Source organism: Eleutherodactylus coqui, chromosome 2 (assembly GCF_035609145.1).
Source record: "Eleutherodactylus coqui strain aEleCoq1 chromosome 2, aEleCoq1.hap1, whole genome shotgun sequence".
Classification (NCBI taxonomy): domain Eukaryota; kingdom Metazoa; phylum Chordata; class Amphibia; order Anura; family Eleutherodactylidae; genus Eleutherodactylus; species Eleutherodactylus coqui.
This window is the reverse complement of record NC_089838.1, coordinates 282,910,906-282,929,671: the sequence shown is the minus strand read 5'-3', so window position 1 is coordinate 282,929,671 and position 18,766 is coordinate 282,910,906. Positions and strand designations below refer to the sequence as shown.

The 18,766-nt window shown below is 44.0% G+C and overlaps 2 protein-coding genes across 3 annotated transcripts in view; one reads left to right on the top strand and one right to left on the bottom strand.

Annotated features, from left to right (window-relative positions):
* LOC136612618 (STE20-like serine/threonine-protein kinase) overlaps positions 1–3,570 on the top strand; it is a 47,695-nt gene extending 44,125 nt beyond the window's left edge. For both annotated transcript variants that reach the window (XM_066593091.1, XM_066593090.1), the window contains exons 16-18: positions 1,640–1,765; positions 3,152–3,265; positions 3,349–3,570. In XM_066593091.1, the coding sequence (XP_066449188.1) occupies positions 1,640–1,765; positions 3,152–3,265; positions 3,349–3,453 (345 nt within the window). In that variant the 3' untranslated portion in view covers positions 3,454–3,570. The remainder of the gene's footprint in view (positions 1–1,639; positions 1,766–3,151; positions 3,266–3,348) is intronic.
* The window catches only part of NCAPH (non-SMC condensin I complex subunit H), a 38,680-nt gene continuing 23,083 nt past the window's right edge, over positions 3,170–18,766 (bottom strand). The window contains exons 12-18 of the mRNA XM_066593092.1: positions 11,073–11,195; positions 10,880–10,984; positions 10,442–10,570; positions 10,250–10,360; positions 6,291–6,373; positions 6,145–6,220; positions 3,170–3,786 (exon numbers count right to left, since the gene is read on the bottom strand). Coding sequence (XP_066449189.1) covers positions 3,727–3,786; positions 6,145–6,220; positions 6,291–6,373; positions 10,250–10,360; positions 10,442–10,570; positions 10,880–10,984; positions 11,073–11,195 — 687 coding nt within the window. The 3' untranslated portion in view covers positions 3,170–3,726. The remainder of the gene's footprint in view (positions 3,787–6,144; positions 6,221–6,290; positions 6,374–10,249; positions 10,361–10,441; positions 10,571–10,879; positions 10,985–11,072; positions 11,196–18,766) is intronic.

The window sequence follows — 18,766 nt, the reverse complement described above, 5'->3', positions numbered from 1 at the left end:
AGATCAATAAGATCGCAATATTATAAGTGTGGACAAGATCTGAAAAAACAAAAGACCTAAGCATTGCAACGAAATGCTGGAGAGTCAATGCAATCATCTTCCCAATCACAACTTATGGCTGCGAAACTTGGGCACTATAGAAAACGGATCGAAGGAAGATTGATGGCTTTGAATTTTGGTGCTGCAGGAAACTCCTACAAATTCCTTGGACCGCCAAGATCAAGAATAAAAACCGTCCTAGACCACATCAAATCAACGTTTTCTTTGGATGGTAAAATTACAAAATAGAGACTCTCGTACTGCGGCCACAAGGCAAGCTAAATTCATTAGGCACATCGATAATGCATGGAGTGGTGAGCAACAAAAGACCGGGCTGCTAAAATGCGCTGCTCTGATATTGTCAAAGCCAACAGTAACATGCAAATAATTGAACTGAAAGAAGCCGTACAAAACAGAACCATGTGGGGAGAGACGATCCATAAAGTGTCTGAGAACCGGGTAAGCATCTTCTCCTCCCTGATCGTCTCCATTGCCCGGGGTCACCTCACCACAAGCTGCCGGCTTGTTATAAAGCCTGCATTGCTCACATTCTTCCTCCTGCAGGTCAGTGAAGGTTATGTCCCTGTGACGTGGCGTTCACTGGCTAGAAAGGAATGCTGATCTATTGCAGAGACAGCACACATGCGCAGTCTCTGCAATAGCTCGGCACTGCTTGCTATGCTGTGAACTAGTGACATAGCGTACATTGCCGGGCAGGAAGAAGAATGCCTGTGAATATACGCAACATCACAGGAAGCAGAAGAATCAGCCAGCTGGGGGTGAGGAGAGTCTCCCCCCACCCCCAGGACTGCAGGAGACAGAAGATCAGTGAGGAGAAGATACGATAAGTAGATTGACGGGGGAGGAATAGGTGAGTATTGATTTTATTTCATTTTTTTTAAATGACAGAATCCCTCTAATGTATGGCTGTGTTGGCAATGCAATGTATATGGCCATTTTAATCTTCCTGATTCTATTTGCAGCCTAGAAGAGGAGATCAAAACTGAAAGTCTCGCCGCCTCCCTACAGGAATAAACATATAGATAGCTAGTGCTGAGCGCCATCACAGTAAATGACTTTTCTAGCTTTTTTTTTTTTTTTTTTTTACTCCCAAGGTAACGCATTGAAGAGAGAACAGAACTTAACAAAAGGAGTCAAACAAAAAGAAGACAGGGACTATAAATTTCTATGACAACTATAACTAGATTATATCTGAACAAAAGGAGTTTGCATCATAGCTGTGTAGATGTCCCAGGGGAAGCTGTGCCTGACTAGCTACGTCCCCTGCAGCAAAACCGGAGCAAGACAGTCTTTCAAATGAATGGCTGCCCATGTACTGCATGGATGGTCATAACTGACAGAGCGGCTCTTTGTTCTGGATCAGCAGGAATACCCCCCAATAATGTTCATATTCCACAGGGCACAGAAAGAAAAATAAAACTCCATTCCCAGTGTTACAATATTTGTGCTTCTTTGCTATAACGCATAGACCTAAATGCTAATGTTTGTACAGTGTGTGTAAGGGAGAAAATCTATCTTATGTACAGAAAGCACCAAGGCCAATGTGCACTATTATTCAAGACATTTGCTTGCTTTTTAGTTCTTGCAACAAGAAACAATGCGACAAAAGGAAGATTCTCAGAAATTGCAGCAGAAGCAAGAACAAGAGCTTCAGAAGTTCAAGGAACATCTAGAGGAGACGTCTAGAGAGCTGGTGCAGATACAGGTTAAGCAGCATGACTCCTATTCACAGAAGTCCTACAAAGCTTCCTCCTTTGTGCGCCGTTCAGACGATTACCTGTGCAAGTGACAGGTTGTGTCTAGTATTGGTTTAATCTCCGTGTCATTGGACTCCTTCTGGGCATTTGGTACTATGATGCTTCCTCTTCAACTATTTTGATTATTGGTATATTAAAACTCATAAGCCGCATTAAGTGCAGAATCTCCAGAACATGTAGCACACTTATTTTTAACCAATTCATTATCAAGTTGCCACTACTAGAGGGGCTCACTAAACTTCCACGCGACCCAACAGAAATTAATGTCAGATGTGAGCAGGTTTAGTATGGAGCAGGGTCGGCTTTGACACCCAGCTGTAATCGGAGATCAGTCTGATTGCGACAGTCAACAATTTAAATGCTGCAGTCACTTTTGCAAGCGGCATTTAAATAGTCCAACACAGAGAGGAGTTTCCTGTCTCAGAAACAAGCCCCACAATGAGATTGCGGGGTGATGTTTGGGCATCATGGTTGGCGCGTATCTCTGGCATGGCTTACTAGAATAGAATGTCTACAAAAATACAATATACTGCAATAAGTCCGCATTGCTGTATGTATTGTTTAAGTGATCAAACGATTGCCAGTTCATGTCAACATAGGGACTAAGGCTTCGTGTCCACGGGCAGGTCAGATTCTGCCTGCGGGAATAAGACAGCGGGATCAGACCCTGCCCGCTGCAGAACCTTTTTTTTTTTTTTTAACCCGTCCAGGTCTTCTGCGGACTGGTACGGATCTTCTCCCTTCCAGGCCTGATCTTCTTTCTCCTTCACTGGGGATGCGTCCAGCACGCCACATGCATGTGCAGTGCAAATTTAATTATTTTTTTTTAAACTCCCCCTTTCCCGCGAGATCTGCGGCACGTCCGCAGTCTCAGCTGTGAGTGTGCTGCGGATCAGAAGGCTTCCAAAAAGGTCCACAAAACAAATCTGCATGCTTAAATTCAGCTGCGGGCGCCCATGTCTCCCTATGGGCGGCTTGATTTGCGGATCTCCCGTGCAAGTTCCACAAATCAAACCCGCCTGTGGTCATTGGGCCTAAACGTTAATGCTGTAACGATTATGGTAAAAAAAAAAAGATATTAAATGTTTAAACCCCTCTTTTCCAATTTTAGCATAAAATACACTTGATAGTAACTTTTTTCCCTCCCGTTAAAGTTGTACATCTGACAAAAAAAAAAAAAAAATACCTTTAGTTCCTTTGTTAGTAATGAAAGGCATGAAAGTAGCGCTGCTTGATGCCCATAGGACCCATAACAGAGCTCCCATAAGTCAACACTTGGGGTGGAGTTAAACCGTACATATTCTCATTCATTGATGTGTTTCTTCCACAAACAGGAAGAGAAAATGCGAACGTTGCATGAACAGGAAGTCAAAAAGTTACAAAGGTTGGACGCGGAACACAGGATGGAATCAGAGCAGTGGCAGGAGCGCCTGCGGCTTAGTAAAGAGGTACACGGCCGTATATATTTTTGGTAGACACAAGCTGTATATCTAGGGTCCTTCCTGATGACCTTTTTTTGTGCCGCTTTCAGAGCCTTGATACAGAATTTGCTTCCAGGCAGCAGCAAATCATAGGGACCGGAAAGCAGAAGTACAAAAGCGCGGACAGGTTCACGTCCTGGTTTTCCCCTTCCTGACAGCTGAAGAACCCAAAATGAGGAAAAACAAAACCATCACTCTCCCAATACAGTTCCCTCTTGTAAATGTTTCTGTTGGTGTCAAATATTAAATTCTGTTTGGATTTTGGCTGATAAGGGTTTTATTTTCTTTTACCATGTAGAGTAATATTAAAAAATGTAAAAATGTCACATAAATACATTATTTACAGACGTGTTCCTGCCAGCAGCAGTTGATATGAAGAGGACGGTGCAATCCTAAAACATTTATGTGATGCATTTCAGTACGTGAGGTCATTCTCCTTGCATTATTATCACATCAGACAAATCATCCACTTCTTGCAGCTTTAAATTCTAGAGATGAAGGGAAAAAGCACAAAAACAATGAGGATTGTGGATCCTAATCGTATAAAGGGGTCCTATGCTCAGGATATGTCATCAGTAGCAGATCGACGGGGATCTGCTGCTTGGGATCCCTGCTGATCAGCTGATCTCTGGGACTGTTCACTGTCAGTACGGAGCTGTGTTTGTTGACAGAAGCAGACGGCTCCATACAGTGGCATGGCTTGCATTACACGCCGAGTCCTACTGAAGTGAATAAGACTCAGCATGCAATACCAGCTGTGGCCACTGTATATTGTATAGAGCTGTCTGCTTCCACTAACAGGCAGTGATCGGACCCAGGGATATACCGCTCAGGATCCTCACCAATCTGCTATTGATAACTTATCCTGTGCATAGGTCATTCATAGTAAACAGTGGGACAACTCCTTCAAGCACAATCTCTGATCGGTACCTGTACAACAGACAGCTCTGCCAAAAATATCTTTTTTTTTTTTTTAACCCATTTTATTGAAAAGTAAATAAATTACATCTTTTGTAGCCTTGTAAAACGTCAAAAGGCATGACAGATTAGAAATATCTATTTTAGTATAGAACTGCACACTCTTTTGGAGCATCTTTTCTTCTGCATGGCATCATCCCTCTGTTATTTCTCCTGTAAAGTGTATGAATAAGTTGACCACTGCAAAGTACTATTCTGCTTGTCGATGGGGATTATCACTACACACTATGGCACGGATAGCACTGAATGGATAGCTCTAAAGCAAGTTCACACAAAAGTGGATTTGCTGAGTAATTTTGGCTTCAGATTTCATGCCAAAACTCCACAGCAATGTACAGTGCAGAGTGAAAGGGGTTTTAAGAAACACCCAAGAATAGGACCTGCAGTGTACAGTCTCCCGCACAGCACACGGACGGGGTGTGGGTGTGCTGTGTGATGCAAGTTGGGCTGAGAATCTCAAGTACAACTCGCTCTTGGCTGAGTGAATACGGCTTCTGTCACAGGTCGGATACACCTTGTTCACAAGGAAAATGGTAACACCAAGCTGTCTATTCATTCTTACATTGACATGAGGAGTAACAGAGGAATGGCACGATACAGAGTTCTATTAAAAAAAGCTCAGGTAGTGTTATTTCATGGGGAATTGAAGTATTTACTAAATCACCACCTGCAAGAGAGCCGAGTGGTGCCCTTTAAATGGATATTGTGTTTCTAGCAAATTGCTATTATCCTTTGCATCATAAATTTTTTTTTAATTCCCATCATAATAATAGGTACAATTTCCCAATATACTTTCTACAGCCATTTCTCACAGTCTAAGAGTTCTGCTTGCTGTCATTCAGTAGTATCCGTCCGTTTCCTTCAAGCGAATAAATATCAGTCCTGATTACGTGATGGGGGCAGAGGTATATGGCGGGTTACAAGACCGAAGCCTCGATAACTACAACCCTAAAGTGCAAACGACCTGCACAGCCAGGACACATTTATCCAGACAATGAAAGCTCCTATTAAATGACAGCAAGCAGAGATCAGAAATTGAGTAACTTTTCATTATGCAATGAATAACCTATTTGCTGAAACTGGAATACGCCTTACTAAAAACCAAAAACAGTGGACTAATTAAGGTCCTTCTAAAAACTCAAGACTTTACATTAATCCAAAGCTGATTTTTAATTTTTTTTTTTTTTAAACAGCACAACAAAAAAAGCCATTAAAAAAAATAAACAAACAATTAGATGCCTGGAGCCATTGTCTACCTAACTCTTTAGCCAGCTCTTCTTTTATTATGAAAAGGCCTGCTCCACAATGAGAATATTCATCACTGAGTCAACTGTATGACCGCAGTGCGGAGGAGTTTGAATGGAGAGACCCATGTGACCACGGCTCCATTCAATATCTCAATGCTGACTGAGATAGCTGTAAGCTGACAGTTTCCGTCGGCCCCGCAGACACAGAATGCGCTAAAACTGCACGTGACCAGCACTCCATTCAAACTCCTCAGCAGTGTGGAGGAAGGGGGGGGGGGGGAAGCTTGCGGCCCCCGTGCCAACATCATCGTGGATTATTACCTCCCTGTGTTTTTGTGTGGGTTTCCTCCCGTTTCCTCCCACACTCCAAAAACATATCAATATGTGAACTTAGGCTATGAGCCCCAATGGGGACATCAAGTGATGTACAGTGCTATAGAATAGGCATGTGCTGTATAAAATAGTGATTGGTGGAGTTGGCAGCAACTGTGCCTCCAGCGATCTGACATTTATGTCCGTTGAGGGACAAGCCAGTTAAATTGCAATTCATTAAGTTGTGCAGCACGTTATTAAACTTTACTGTGGTGCTGGAATTAGGAGCCGACTTGTCTGTTTACTAACCTTTTCGTTAGCGAGATGCAAAAGGCAAGCAAAGGCCAAGGGAACGGAGAGGTTCTGAGCCATAATAGTGGGTAACCTACAAGCAAACACATTGTCAGGGACAGCATACAGGTCTCACTGCCAATCTTTTTTTTGTTTTTCAATACCTTTTCTGAAGATCGTGTGTGATGTTGCTGAAAACTCTCTTATCCTTCACAACGGCAGCTTCCACTTCATTCTTAGATGCTGACTGCAATTGGATAAAAAGAACTAGTTGACTACTAAAAGATGGTATACACATCATATACTTGGTCTCTATATTCAGTGTAAACATCCAACATGCCCTTAGACAATCGTTAGGCAAATGGAGGCCTTTTGGAGTATATTTGGATGGTACGCCATATACCTTTCGTTCACTAGTGCTAAAAAGTGTATTCGACTACATCCGCTTTTTAGTGGAAGTCAATGGCAAACATATCCAACTGTACATAGAATTACATAACTGTAGGGGTGTGTGTACATATATATATAGTGAGACGGTGACCGGCAAGGTGCTGGAGGGCAGGTATGTGTCGCCTAGGATGCTCTCCTATGCTGCCTTGGGGAGCGCTTGGGCAGATACGTGCCACCGAGCAGCCTGGGCTCGGTGGAGGAAGCCGGCAGTATGGTGTCAGTAACATTAAGTTACTGACACGTTGTAGTGTGTAAGTGGCTCCAAGCCACATAATCCGGGCCGGCTTTTCCTGGAGTAACCAAAGCGAAGGGTGGGATGGTCACTCCCACATACCAGGTGAGGCTGGTACCAGGCCTTATAAAGCCTGGGCCTACAGGGCCTAGAGGAGAGCTGAGACCTTTGCCGGTCTGAGAGTTCTGGCTGGCTGTGGGCAGGAGCCATTTTGGTTACCAGTGTGTAGACAGGAACGCTACATGTTTAGTAAGTGCTCGGACTAGCAGGATTTACTTTATGTTTGCCTGATGTTAAGGCCTGTATTTTGCTTTGTTTGCTTGGAAATAAACCCAGGCAAAGCCTGGACTAAAGACTTTATCGCAAGTGTCACTGTCTGACTGCTTATGCCCAGGTTGCTACCGATCCTAAACGCTAATCCCTCACATATGGTGTTTGGATGCGGGCAGCGGTCTTAAAGAGACATACACGAGTTAATGGACATTCTGCTGCAGAAGCTGGAGAACCGTTGCTAAGGGCAACCGCCCAAGAGAGATTGACTGGAGAGTGCTGTAACCCCCATGTCCTGGGTGAAAGCTGCAACGGCACAGCAACTAGACACTGCCAAGATGGAAGAACTGATAAAGCAGCTGGTGCAAGTTACCGTGCAACAACAACAAGCGTTTGCTCAGCAACAGCAAGCGTTTGCTCAGCAGCAACAAGTGACGGCAACCCAGCAAAAGGTCCATGAGGAGGCCATGAGAGCTCAGGCCGAGACTAATGCTCTCCTGGCGGAAGCCAATCGGTTAGCCTTGCAGGAGCAACAGCGGGTTAACCAGCAGCTGCAAGAGCAAATCCTGGCGGTGGCGCAAAGTGTGCAGAGGACGTCTGGTTCGCTTCCCACTACCCGTACCACGGTGCAGGCGGCCTTACAAAAGATGACACCCACCGATGACATCGAGGCCTATCTCGCGGTCTTTGAGAGAGTGGCCGAGAGGGAGAAATTACCGGCGCTGGATTGTGGGGGGCAACGAGCGGATGAATTTGTCCAGAACAACTTTTTGCACAATCTCCGCTGGGGTCGACTCCTCCGGTTGCAGCCACTTTCTAGGGTCTTATTAAATCTCAACCAGACCATCCATTTGTGGGTGGTACACAGACGTCCGTAAGTGCTTAATATTCAGCAGCTTACACAATTCCTTCATGACTTTTGACATAAAGGGGGTTCCTTGGTCCGTCAGGATCTCTTTTGGTATGCCCGTGCGGGAGAACATGTGAAATAGTTCCTTTGCAATACCCTTGGATGACGTATTGCGTAAAGGAACGGCTTCGGGGTAACGGGTGGCGTAGTCTACAACCACCAATATATGTTGGTAACCCCGGGCAGACTTTACCAAGAACAGTAAGTCAGTCATGGTCAAGTGGAACCCTGACGCAGAAAAGGCGTTCCAAGAATTAAAACGGGCCCTCTGTAAACGTCCAGTGTTGGTCACACCCAATTTTAAAAGGGAATTTATTGTCCAAACGGACGCGTCCGATGTGGGACTGGGAGCAGTTCTGTCCCAGGAAGTAGAAGGAGAGGAACATCCCGTAATTTATCTGAGCAGGAAGCTCACGCCACCGGAAAAAAATTACAGTATCGTTGAGCGGGAGTGCCTAGCCATCAAGTGGGCCCTGGAATCCCTAAAATACTACCTGCTAGGTCGGCACTTCAGGCTGATCACAGACCACTCCCCCTTAACCTGGATGTGACAGGCAAAAGAAAGAAATGCCAGAGTCACTAGATGGTTCCTGACCCTTCAAAATTTTAGTTTTTCGGTAGAGCACAGGGCCGGAAAGCTACAGGGCAATGCCGATGCCTTATCAAGGACGCATTGCATGACAGCGAAAGGTGTCCCACCCCACAGGCTCGAACAGAGGGGGAGGGTATGTGAGACGGTGACCGGCAAGGTGCTGGAGGGCAGGTATGTGTCGCCTAGGATGCTCTCCTATGCTGCCTTGGGGAGCGCTTGGGCAGATACGTGCCACCGAGCAGCCTGGGCTCGGTGGAGGAAGCCGGCAGTATGGTGTCAGTAACATTAAGTTACTGACACGTTGTAGTGTGTAAGTGGCTCCAAGCCACATAATCCGGGCCAGCTTTTCCTGGAGTGACCAAAGCGAAGGGTGGGATGGTCACTCCCACGTACCAGGTGAGGCTGGTACCAGGCCTTATAAAGCCTGGGCCTACAGGGCCTAGAGAGAGAGCTGAGACCTTTGCAGGTCTGAGTGTCCTGGCTGGCTGTGGGCAGGAGCCATTTTGGTTATCAGTGTGTAGACAGGGACGCTCCATGTATAGTAAGTGCTCAGACGAGCAGGATTTACTTTATGTTTGCCTGATGTTAAGGCCTGTATTTTGCTTTGTTTGCTTGGAAATAAACACAGGCAAAGCCTGGACTAAAGATTTTATCACAAGTGTCACCGTCTGACTGCTTATGCCCAGGTTGCTACCGATCCTAAACGCTAATCCCTCACAATATATTATATATATATATATATTTGGGGAAATGTTGGAAACACAATGCATGAAATTTAGTGTGAAACTAGACTAAGAGAATATGTACAGCGATTGGCAAAAGTGTGATGTATGTGAGAAATGCTGCTCACTCCATAAGCCTGGCCAACATAGCTGTAGGTTATTCACCACCAATTGTAGGGAACCACAGAGAATTGGGGCGAAGCAGGTGGAGATCTCTTCTGGCCACGCGCCTCCATTCACAGTAAACAGGAGACAGCCAAAGCCTTAATGACCCCCGTTTACATAAAGAAAGAAGTTGCTCGGTAGTCATTCATTTTCAGTGAGCTGAAGCAGAACGAGCAGTGACAACTGAGCAACTTCTCGCAGGAGCCCTGTTGGGGGCCGTGTGTAAATGGGCCGATAGTTCCCTATAATCACTCATGTGAGCAATCATTTGGGTGACTATTGGCCCATGTAAATGTCACCATTTCTGCAAAAGGTTACATAAAACTACCAACCTTTTCAGTCCATTAAAGAACCGTATCCTATATTTTTAACCAGTCTTCCTCTCTGCAGGCTCCATATCTAATTTTTAGTTTTCCCTTAGCTGGTGGGTATAGACTAGATGCTAGGATGTCTCCATAGATGGCAGACATAGTATAGCAGGATATATTCTTCTCCATCTCTCCTAAGCACACCCGCAGGAGCACAAGCAGCATGAAGGGCATTATACACTAGTACCGAGCAGTATAGATGCGAAGTTAGGACTGGAGTGAAATGACACACTTAGGTGAAAGGCACATGGCTGTTTTTTTGGGTCATGTGCTGTCCAGGTATTTCATAGACTGCAAATGGCAACATTATGACCAGACTCTCTAGTGCCATCTATAGGAAACTACCCTCTACATTAATGTCTGACCCTTTATGAACTTTTTAAGAACTACACTAACATTGCCAAGCCTGCTTACCTCATCATTTTTTTGTGGATCGTTGGTTAGTAGCCCCCACATACTTGTTTTCAGATGCTTCATATCCATCTTTTTGGCTGTTTTAGCATAATTTATTTCTATCCTGTTTACCTGCAAGAAATGTTGAAAATTGTGACAAAATGCAACCCCATTCCTTCCAAATCGTACTTTCATTATTAGTATAGTCCTCACCTTCTGCGGCTCTGCAATAAGGTTGTATTCACCATCTAAATTTAATCCGTTTTCGCTTGGCCCATTGCACACCGTAAAATCATCATTGGCTTCCATGAATGCCCCATCTTCATCATAGTCGTCATCGGCCTAGAATAAGAGGCGCATAGACTCAGTAAAGCAATATTTTGCTGACTACAACGATTCAATGACAACCAGTCATTAAGCACTAGAGATGCTCATACACAAAAGAGCGGTCTTCCAAAAACCTAGAACATCTGTGAGTTAAAAGGAGACTTTTATATTGATGGACAATCCTTAGGACAGGTCATCAATATCAAATCACTGGGGGTCCAGCTCCAGTTCGATTGAGATTGCCCTGTTATTATGCCATTTAGTGGTGAAGTAGCCTGACCATTATAGCCGTAATAAGAGATTTGTCAAGGCAGCAGTACTTGCCTGCAAGGCTGGGCAGAAGTTTGAGGTATCATTGGGGTTGTTATAATCATACTCTCCAATATCTTCTTGCTCAGAAATTGCATTCCTAGGAGTCATCTTTTTAATCTGTGGGAAGGGGGGGGGGGGGAAATGAATGGTTAATTTGCATCCACTCTGCTACAAAAGAGAAAAGTACGAGATGCTGGAGTCTCACCCGATCTGCAGGCCTTAAGTTCAACTTTGCAATGTTGTCTGGATCATAGTGGAAGTCAGCTGGCAGTGTGGTGGACTTCTTATTTTGGTTCTCCAGCGTAATCTTTGCCAATGTCGTAGCTGCCTATTTAAAGAACAAATATGATTAAGATCGGAATACCCTTTGCTCCCATTAGCCATAAACATTGGTGGCAATTTCTTCCGGCACATTTCTTTTATTAGAAACCTTTTACATGGATGAATGTGTTCCAGTAGAGGAGCGCCAAACAGCAAGAGTGGCACTCGTCATTGGTTGGCTGCACATCTCCCACTTTCTATGCTCCCATGCAGTAAGCCGAAGAACAAATGTTTGCTCTTTTTACACAGTCCACCGATAGGCGATCGTTCTTGCTTTATAATTGGTCTAGGCATGAAAGATCCACCAGATCACAACAGACATTGCCGAATACTGTACTATTTTCCAGCACTGACTATCCTGGGTAGTGATCGGTCTTTAAATTATGAGCAATGTGGCCCAATGCCCTCTGCAGCAGGTACTGAGAGCAAACTATCAGGGCTCCCATGCTGCGACATTATGGTAGTCAGTCAGTCAAATAGAAAGTGAATTGAGCAGCACAACCAGTGATCCCAAATAGTACTTCTTTATTGATCCATAAGGGGCAGAGCAGCAACGTTTCAACTCCTTCTGGAATCTTTGTGAAGGAAGGAGTTGAAACGTTGCTGCTCTGCCCCTTAAGGATCAATAAAGAAGTACTATTTGGGATCACTGGTTGTGCTGCTCAATTCACTTTCTATTTGGATAACGTTGTTAGTCCTTGGAGTGAGGACTTGCTGAGCTTTGCACACCAGACCCGCACTTCTCACCTAATGGTGCATTCCAGTGGAGTGCTGCTGCACCTATTTGCTTATTATGGTAGTTGGTGACAGACAAGACGTAACGGTGCGATTTAAAAAAAAAAAAGTAAAAAAAATCTTGGAGGTCCTACCTGTCACATGCTGCCCTCAGATTGCTAGCCATTAAAAAAAAAAAAAAAAAAACACACAGGCATGACATTCTGCAGCACTGTATGCCAAATTTAATCATTCAGCCTGTAGAGAATAATGACTGACCTTCCCATCTCAGGCACACACTGGGCTCAGTTTCATGGAAAGTCAGTAATTATCAGTATGCTGCTGGACTGCGAGACTCACTAACACCCCGAATGACCATGTGCAAACGTAGTAAGTACACAACGCAGTACTAGTCCCTGCCAGATGCAAACCAAGATCCCAGGATCAGGGCGGCCAACAGTCTGAATTACTGTATGAAGAATATTAAAAAAATAAAAACAGATGCACCTGTGATCTTTTGTGAAATAGCAGAATCTTGCGTACGGGCGCCTTCACACTGGTGAGAATATTGGGCGAGATTTGTGCGTTGCGAGATGCACAAATACGAAACCCGTTTTTTTGAATGGGTTCACTTACACTTGAGACGTTTCCCTGCATGGCACCGCGATGCATGAAAGAAATCCCAAGCATGGCCAATGTTTTAGCACCAGCCCCATTGAAAGCAATGAGAGAGCTTTGCGATCCTCCGCAACTGCTGTGACAGCAGTGGCAGGGGATTCCTTCATCCCCGTGGGGAGTCCCATCATCACTAAACACAGTGCTCAATGATGATGGGACTCCCCGTGGGGATGAAGGATTCCCCTGCCATTGCTGTCACAATGGCAATAATTCGTTATTGTTCTACAATTAACCTATTTAAAAAAAAAAAAAGTTTGCCATCCATGATTTTTGGATAACTTGGATAACCCAGGGCTATAAAGCATGTGTCCACTATGCCACAAAACAAGCCCACATAGAGCTATGGCAGCAAGCTATGGCTCTTGCAATGCGACGATGATCGCTTGGGCCCTTTAACGAAAAAAAAAAAAGGCTTGTCACTAGAGATTAAACATGGGAGATGTCAGGCAATGTCCATATATACAAGGCTCCTGGGCACAAGGGTTTTATTTCTGAATGACATGATGGGTGCCCAAATTCCTGACTCTCAAACTCTGCTAATTGATCACCCCCAATACCCTCCACCTCAGCCTCAGCCACTACATGAAACTTTCCCAAGCTTGGAAACGAATCTCACGTAACTGGATGAATGATACTTTTCCAACACTTTCGCAATAGGCTGGCAGCGGAAATGTGTCCCAGCCATGTAATTTTGCAGATACTTTAGTTTTATTAGGCTTGCGGGGAGATTATTTTTATGCTGGGATTTGCTCCTCTGCCATCTGTGTATTTTGTATAACACACACTGGATTGTACTGGATTCGTTTTTGCTCGTCTTTGTTCAGTAAAGTATTTTTCTGAATTACATATGGGATACATTTTGAAATACAAGATTGTAATATAATGTTGACAGAAGATGTTGGAAATTGCATCCCCATTGGCTACTATTGAAGCACGATAGGATAGAACAAGCTGTCCTATCTGCCCCATACAACATGTCCCCCATCGCTCCTGGCTACTTGGTATGACAATACAACTCTTGTCCGTTACCATGTGATAAAACCCAGATATTAGAGCATTGACTGATGAAGCTACGCTTTATACGGACGGCATCCCATAACCATAAATTGTTTGCTGTAACATAACTAGTGGTGGGATCATAGCTTGTGGTGGGATCCCTACAGCAATATTTACTATAATGGGGATAAGTTTTAGGTCACTTTCAGACAAGTGCATATTAGCTTGGTATTTGGTCCGTGTTCTGCAGACAGTAATACGGAGCTAATATACATCTCAGTATCTAGTCACATGGCCGTATTTCACACACTTTTTTTGGCATGACCCATTTTTTTATGTATTTGCAGTTCACATTGCTATTATTTTCTATTGGGTAAATACAGATCGGTATTTGTCCAGTAGAAACTATATGGAGACAAATCCCGATCAGTGATAAAATACTGAGGTCATCTGTAACACAAATTATGGACGGGTTATAATATGTTCATCTGAAACTGGCCTTATGTATACTATTAAGTTTAAAGAGACTGACACCATCCTTTGGCAGCACAAGGTAGCGACAGTCACACGGATTACAGCGATTCTCATTTTACTAGTACGGTAGCAGCCACACATAGCAGGACTACAAGAAGTAGTCCTCCATATTCATCAGCTGCAGGGTAGTCTCTCCCACCAGCCACTGTGACTGCTGTCTGTCCAATACTGTGCATAAAAAGACAGCAGCCAATGGCAGGAGGGTGGGGTCGGTGTGGCTAACCAGCAGCTCATGTATTCCGAGGACTACTTCTGTGTCTGGTTGCTACTAATAAAATGCAAGTTTCTCCCAAACTACTGCACAGACACACACAGCAGACCTGTCACTGTAATCGGTGTGCCTACCACTACCTTATGGTGCTCTCAGGCTGCAAAAAGATGGTGATAGATTTCTTTGAAGGGCTTTTCTGGAAATTAGTTATCGGTTCCCTAAACGGAGCCTGGCCAGGGATGTGAGAGCTCCAGCCGGCTATCCAGATCCTGGGCATTTATTACCTGCTGCAGCCTGTTAAGCATGTGGAGGGGTTCCCCGCAATGTGGGGACCTGCACCGCGCAATTCTTACATGACCTGCAGGACTTCAAGAGGCAGCAGTCTCAGCATTATTAACAGCCAATTCCAGATCAGCAATAGCAAAATCCATTTTCGGCTATTAAATGTAATACTTCAACTACTTGGCATTTGCAAGTTGGCTGCTTAGACACTATTTCCAGAAAATATCAGAACGCAGCACTGTAGGTGGAGGGGCGAATAAGTGAGAGGGAAGATCAAATGGTGCCTTTGCAGAGAGCGGTTTGCAGCCGCGACCAATTAACTGAGAGTTTGTTTAACAAGCTTGATGATTTGGAGAATCAATCACAGCATAATAATGCGAGCAGTGGGACTCCCCGAGCGGGTGGAGGGCTCTCACCCTTTGACATATTTTGAAAAACTTGTCTACTAAATCTTTTTGGCAAGGACTCCACGATGCCCTTATATTCGGTTGAACGAGCAGACGGGTACCTATACGGCCCCCTCCACCAGGCGCTCAATTGTAATCAAACTATTACGAAAAGCTCAGGAGGTGAAAGACGGGACCATGAATGGTGCAAGGGTGTGTTTCTTCCTAGATTGTTAAGGAGAGGCGCAGACATGACGCCTTCATAGCCTACATTTTAGGCAATGAAACTTAGGCCATGTGGACTGCATCTTCCCTGCTCAATGCTAGACCCTCCAAACCTTGTGTAGCAAACGAAATTGCGCAGTTCTTTGAAAGGCACAAGAAGCCACTAGTTAGATCGAAATGAGGGACATTTGCAAGGCATAGAGAGAATTAACCTTTTCCAATCCAATTTCCCTGCCACCCGCATCCTCCCCAGCTCTTATTTATTTTGACTGGAAAAGCGCAATGTGGATTCCTTGGAATTACTCAACAAACATAAAAATAATGCCATGATGACTTTATCATCAATTTTGTGAAAATTATGAGCGTTTCAGATCAGAAAGATTTGTAATAAAACCTGTAAATATATATTGATATAACTTACATTTCTATAATAAGACTAGTCATTTCTAACTTCTCTAATGATAGTGCCATAGAGAGGCATCCTGTAACTGCATACAGTATGTTTCTAACACTATGCAGAGGAGAGCTATGACATCGGAGCACTCTTCTGCATAGTGTTAGCTACATGTCAGACCTCGCTCCAACATGGCAGCTATACAGGGAAATCTCATTCTTGGACGAGGTCCAACACTGGATTGGAAAGGGATGTCGGCTGTTATCTATTATCAAACGATACAGGTTGTGGTGGGCCTCTATATTAACCTCTCTCTAGCCCAGGATCAAAGTATTACTATTGGACTGCTTTAGATGGTATCTAGCCAGTTGGTGAGACGACTTGGAGATCTACTACACATCACAATTTACAGGTTTAGAAAGGTTTACCTGTATTTACGACAAATCTCAGCTCCAACCTGTTAGATTTACATGTTCTATTTGGTTTAATGGGTCTGTTCGCTCTTCTCGATCCCTGACTATTACTGGAAAGTCTAATTTGTCAGATCTATGATTGTGCAGGGAAGTTCTCATCTCGAGAACTTCTCAAACTACAAGAAAACCTGCATATACATATCTATATCACACACACACACACATACATAAAATAGGATATTTGTATGTATGTGCCACTATAACTCATGAACGCCCGAAGCAATTTCAACCAAACTTCATGCATATAACACTCATCCCATACTTGGTGCATATATAACTCATCCCATGGGCACAAATTTGAGGGTTGGAGGGGGATAAGACAGCCCCACTACCCCCGGGGGGAGGGGTGAATGCCAGAATTGCACTTGAGCAGATGGTTTTTATTTCACAGTCTTCTCTAACACAGACGACTTCCTCCTCATCATACACTAATCTATTATACAGACAACCTCCTCCTCAAATACTAATGTATTACACAGATCTCCTGCTCCTCAGATGATAATATCTTACACAGACAACCTCCTCCTCTGCTCCAACTACCACAACAGCTTCCCACCAGCACTGAGCCACTATGTACCACACAGAAATGACTCCAAAAGGAAATCTGTGTTGCCCATAGCAACCAATCACAGCGCACCTTTCATTTTACCCCAGCAGTATAACAAATGAAAGCTGAGCTGTGATTGGTTGCTATGGGTAACAAAAATTACAGGTGAAGTCGGTGAGTTTTTGATTTTTAATAACACCAGGATTACACAGACCTCCTCCTGCTCCTCAGAGAATATCTTACACAGACAACCTCCTCCTCAAATACTAATATGACACAGATGTCCCCCTCCTCATGCAATAAGATATTACACAGATTACCTCTTCCTCCTCATATACTAACATATTAAATCAGTACACACACATGTACATATTATATAAATTAAACACATATATACACAAATTCTTTTCGTGTCTAAAAATAAAATACACGGCCGACACCGGGTAATCAGATAGTTTTTTTTAATAAAATGTATACTGCCGATTCTAACCATTTTTTGTTTCTAGACTATAGCTAATGATATAAAGATTTCTTCCAGTAAAAAAGGTACGCAATATTTCAAGCGGTCCAACAATTTCAACCATTGATTCTGTCTGCATCTCATGCAGGACTCTTTACCTACTAATAACAGGTCTTGGGTGGGACACCGTTATGCTGCCCATACGGGCTACTTGAGGGGAGTTCGTATTTTGATGCAGACAATGATCCCCATTTCAATCTTATTCCAGCACACTAGACTTGGAGGGGCGACCTAGTTTTGTTTGCTCTGCAGGCTTTATACTTCAGACTGTCTCCTGACCTCGTTCGATAATCCACTACCATATAATAATGCAATAAGGCACCTATTTAAGTATATAGTAGGGTTTACAAATGTCCCTGTTCCTATGTGGATTGAAAAAAAGTGGCTTAGAAGCTCAGCAAGGGTCATAAATGCTTAAACTAAAAACAGATGCCAAAGGCATTAACCCCTACACCGAGCTCCCCAAAATATAACGTTAATTAGATATTAATTTAAATTCACTTGCTAAGGGTTAAACATCCAGATTGCAGGCTGCCGGAGACAGACAGACACTCATTAGGTAAATCACTGATATAAGTACAGATTTACCCTATTTCCCAGGGACATGAATGGAAGACTCGAACTTCCTCCCAAGTATAGGAAAATACTTAATATGATCACAATCAGGGGCAAAGGATCACTTATAGGAAAAAGGGAAAAATCATAAGGTGATGCACCCATATGCAGGTGAAAAGCTGCCCTAAGCTCCCAATGAACCAAGAGAAGACAAACTCCCTCCTCCGTATCGGGGGATCATTAATCAAGCAGTAATGACAAAGGGCAAAACACAGGCGAGCAAACTTTTCTAAAATCACTGCTGTTATGGAGTCTTCCACTCATGTCCCTGGGAAATAGGGCGAATCTGTACTCTTACGGGTGATTTACCTAATGAGTGTCTGTCTGTCTCAGGCAGCCTGCAATCTGGATTGTTAACCTTTAGCAAGTGAATTCAAAATGTATACCCAATAAGAGTTATATTTTAGGGACCTGGTATAGGGGTTAATGCCTTTGGCATCTGTTTCAACTTTTAAGCCTGTTCTTATGCTGGGAGATTTTAACTCTGTTCTAGATCCCTCCTGGGATAAGTTTTTAGTAGGAAACATGAGATCAGAAAAGTCCCAACACCTCTGGGACATCTACTTCAGGGAATGCGATTCACTGATCTGCGGAGAGTTAGAAATTTAGGCATCAAGTGATATACCCGTCATTCAAGTATTTATTCTCTATCCTGAATAGGCTTAGGGCTCATGTCCACGGGGAAAAGAAGACTTAAAATCCGCAGCGGATTTTAACTCTTCTCCCGCCCGCGGATCCGCATCCCATAGGGATGCATTGACCACCCGCGGGGTAGATAAATACCCGCGGATCGTCAATAAAAGTGATTTAAAAAAAAATGGAGCATGAAAAAATCTGGACCATGCTCCATTTTCATGCGGGTCTCCCGCGGGGACGGCTCCCGCGGGCTTCTATTGAAGCCTATGGAAGCCGTCCGGATCCGCGGGACACAAAAATCACATTTTACTTACCCGCTCCGGTTCTTCTCTTCGGCGCCGCGCCATCCTCTCTCAGCCGCGGCCGG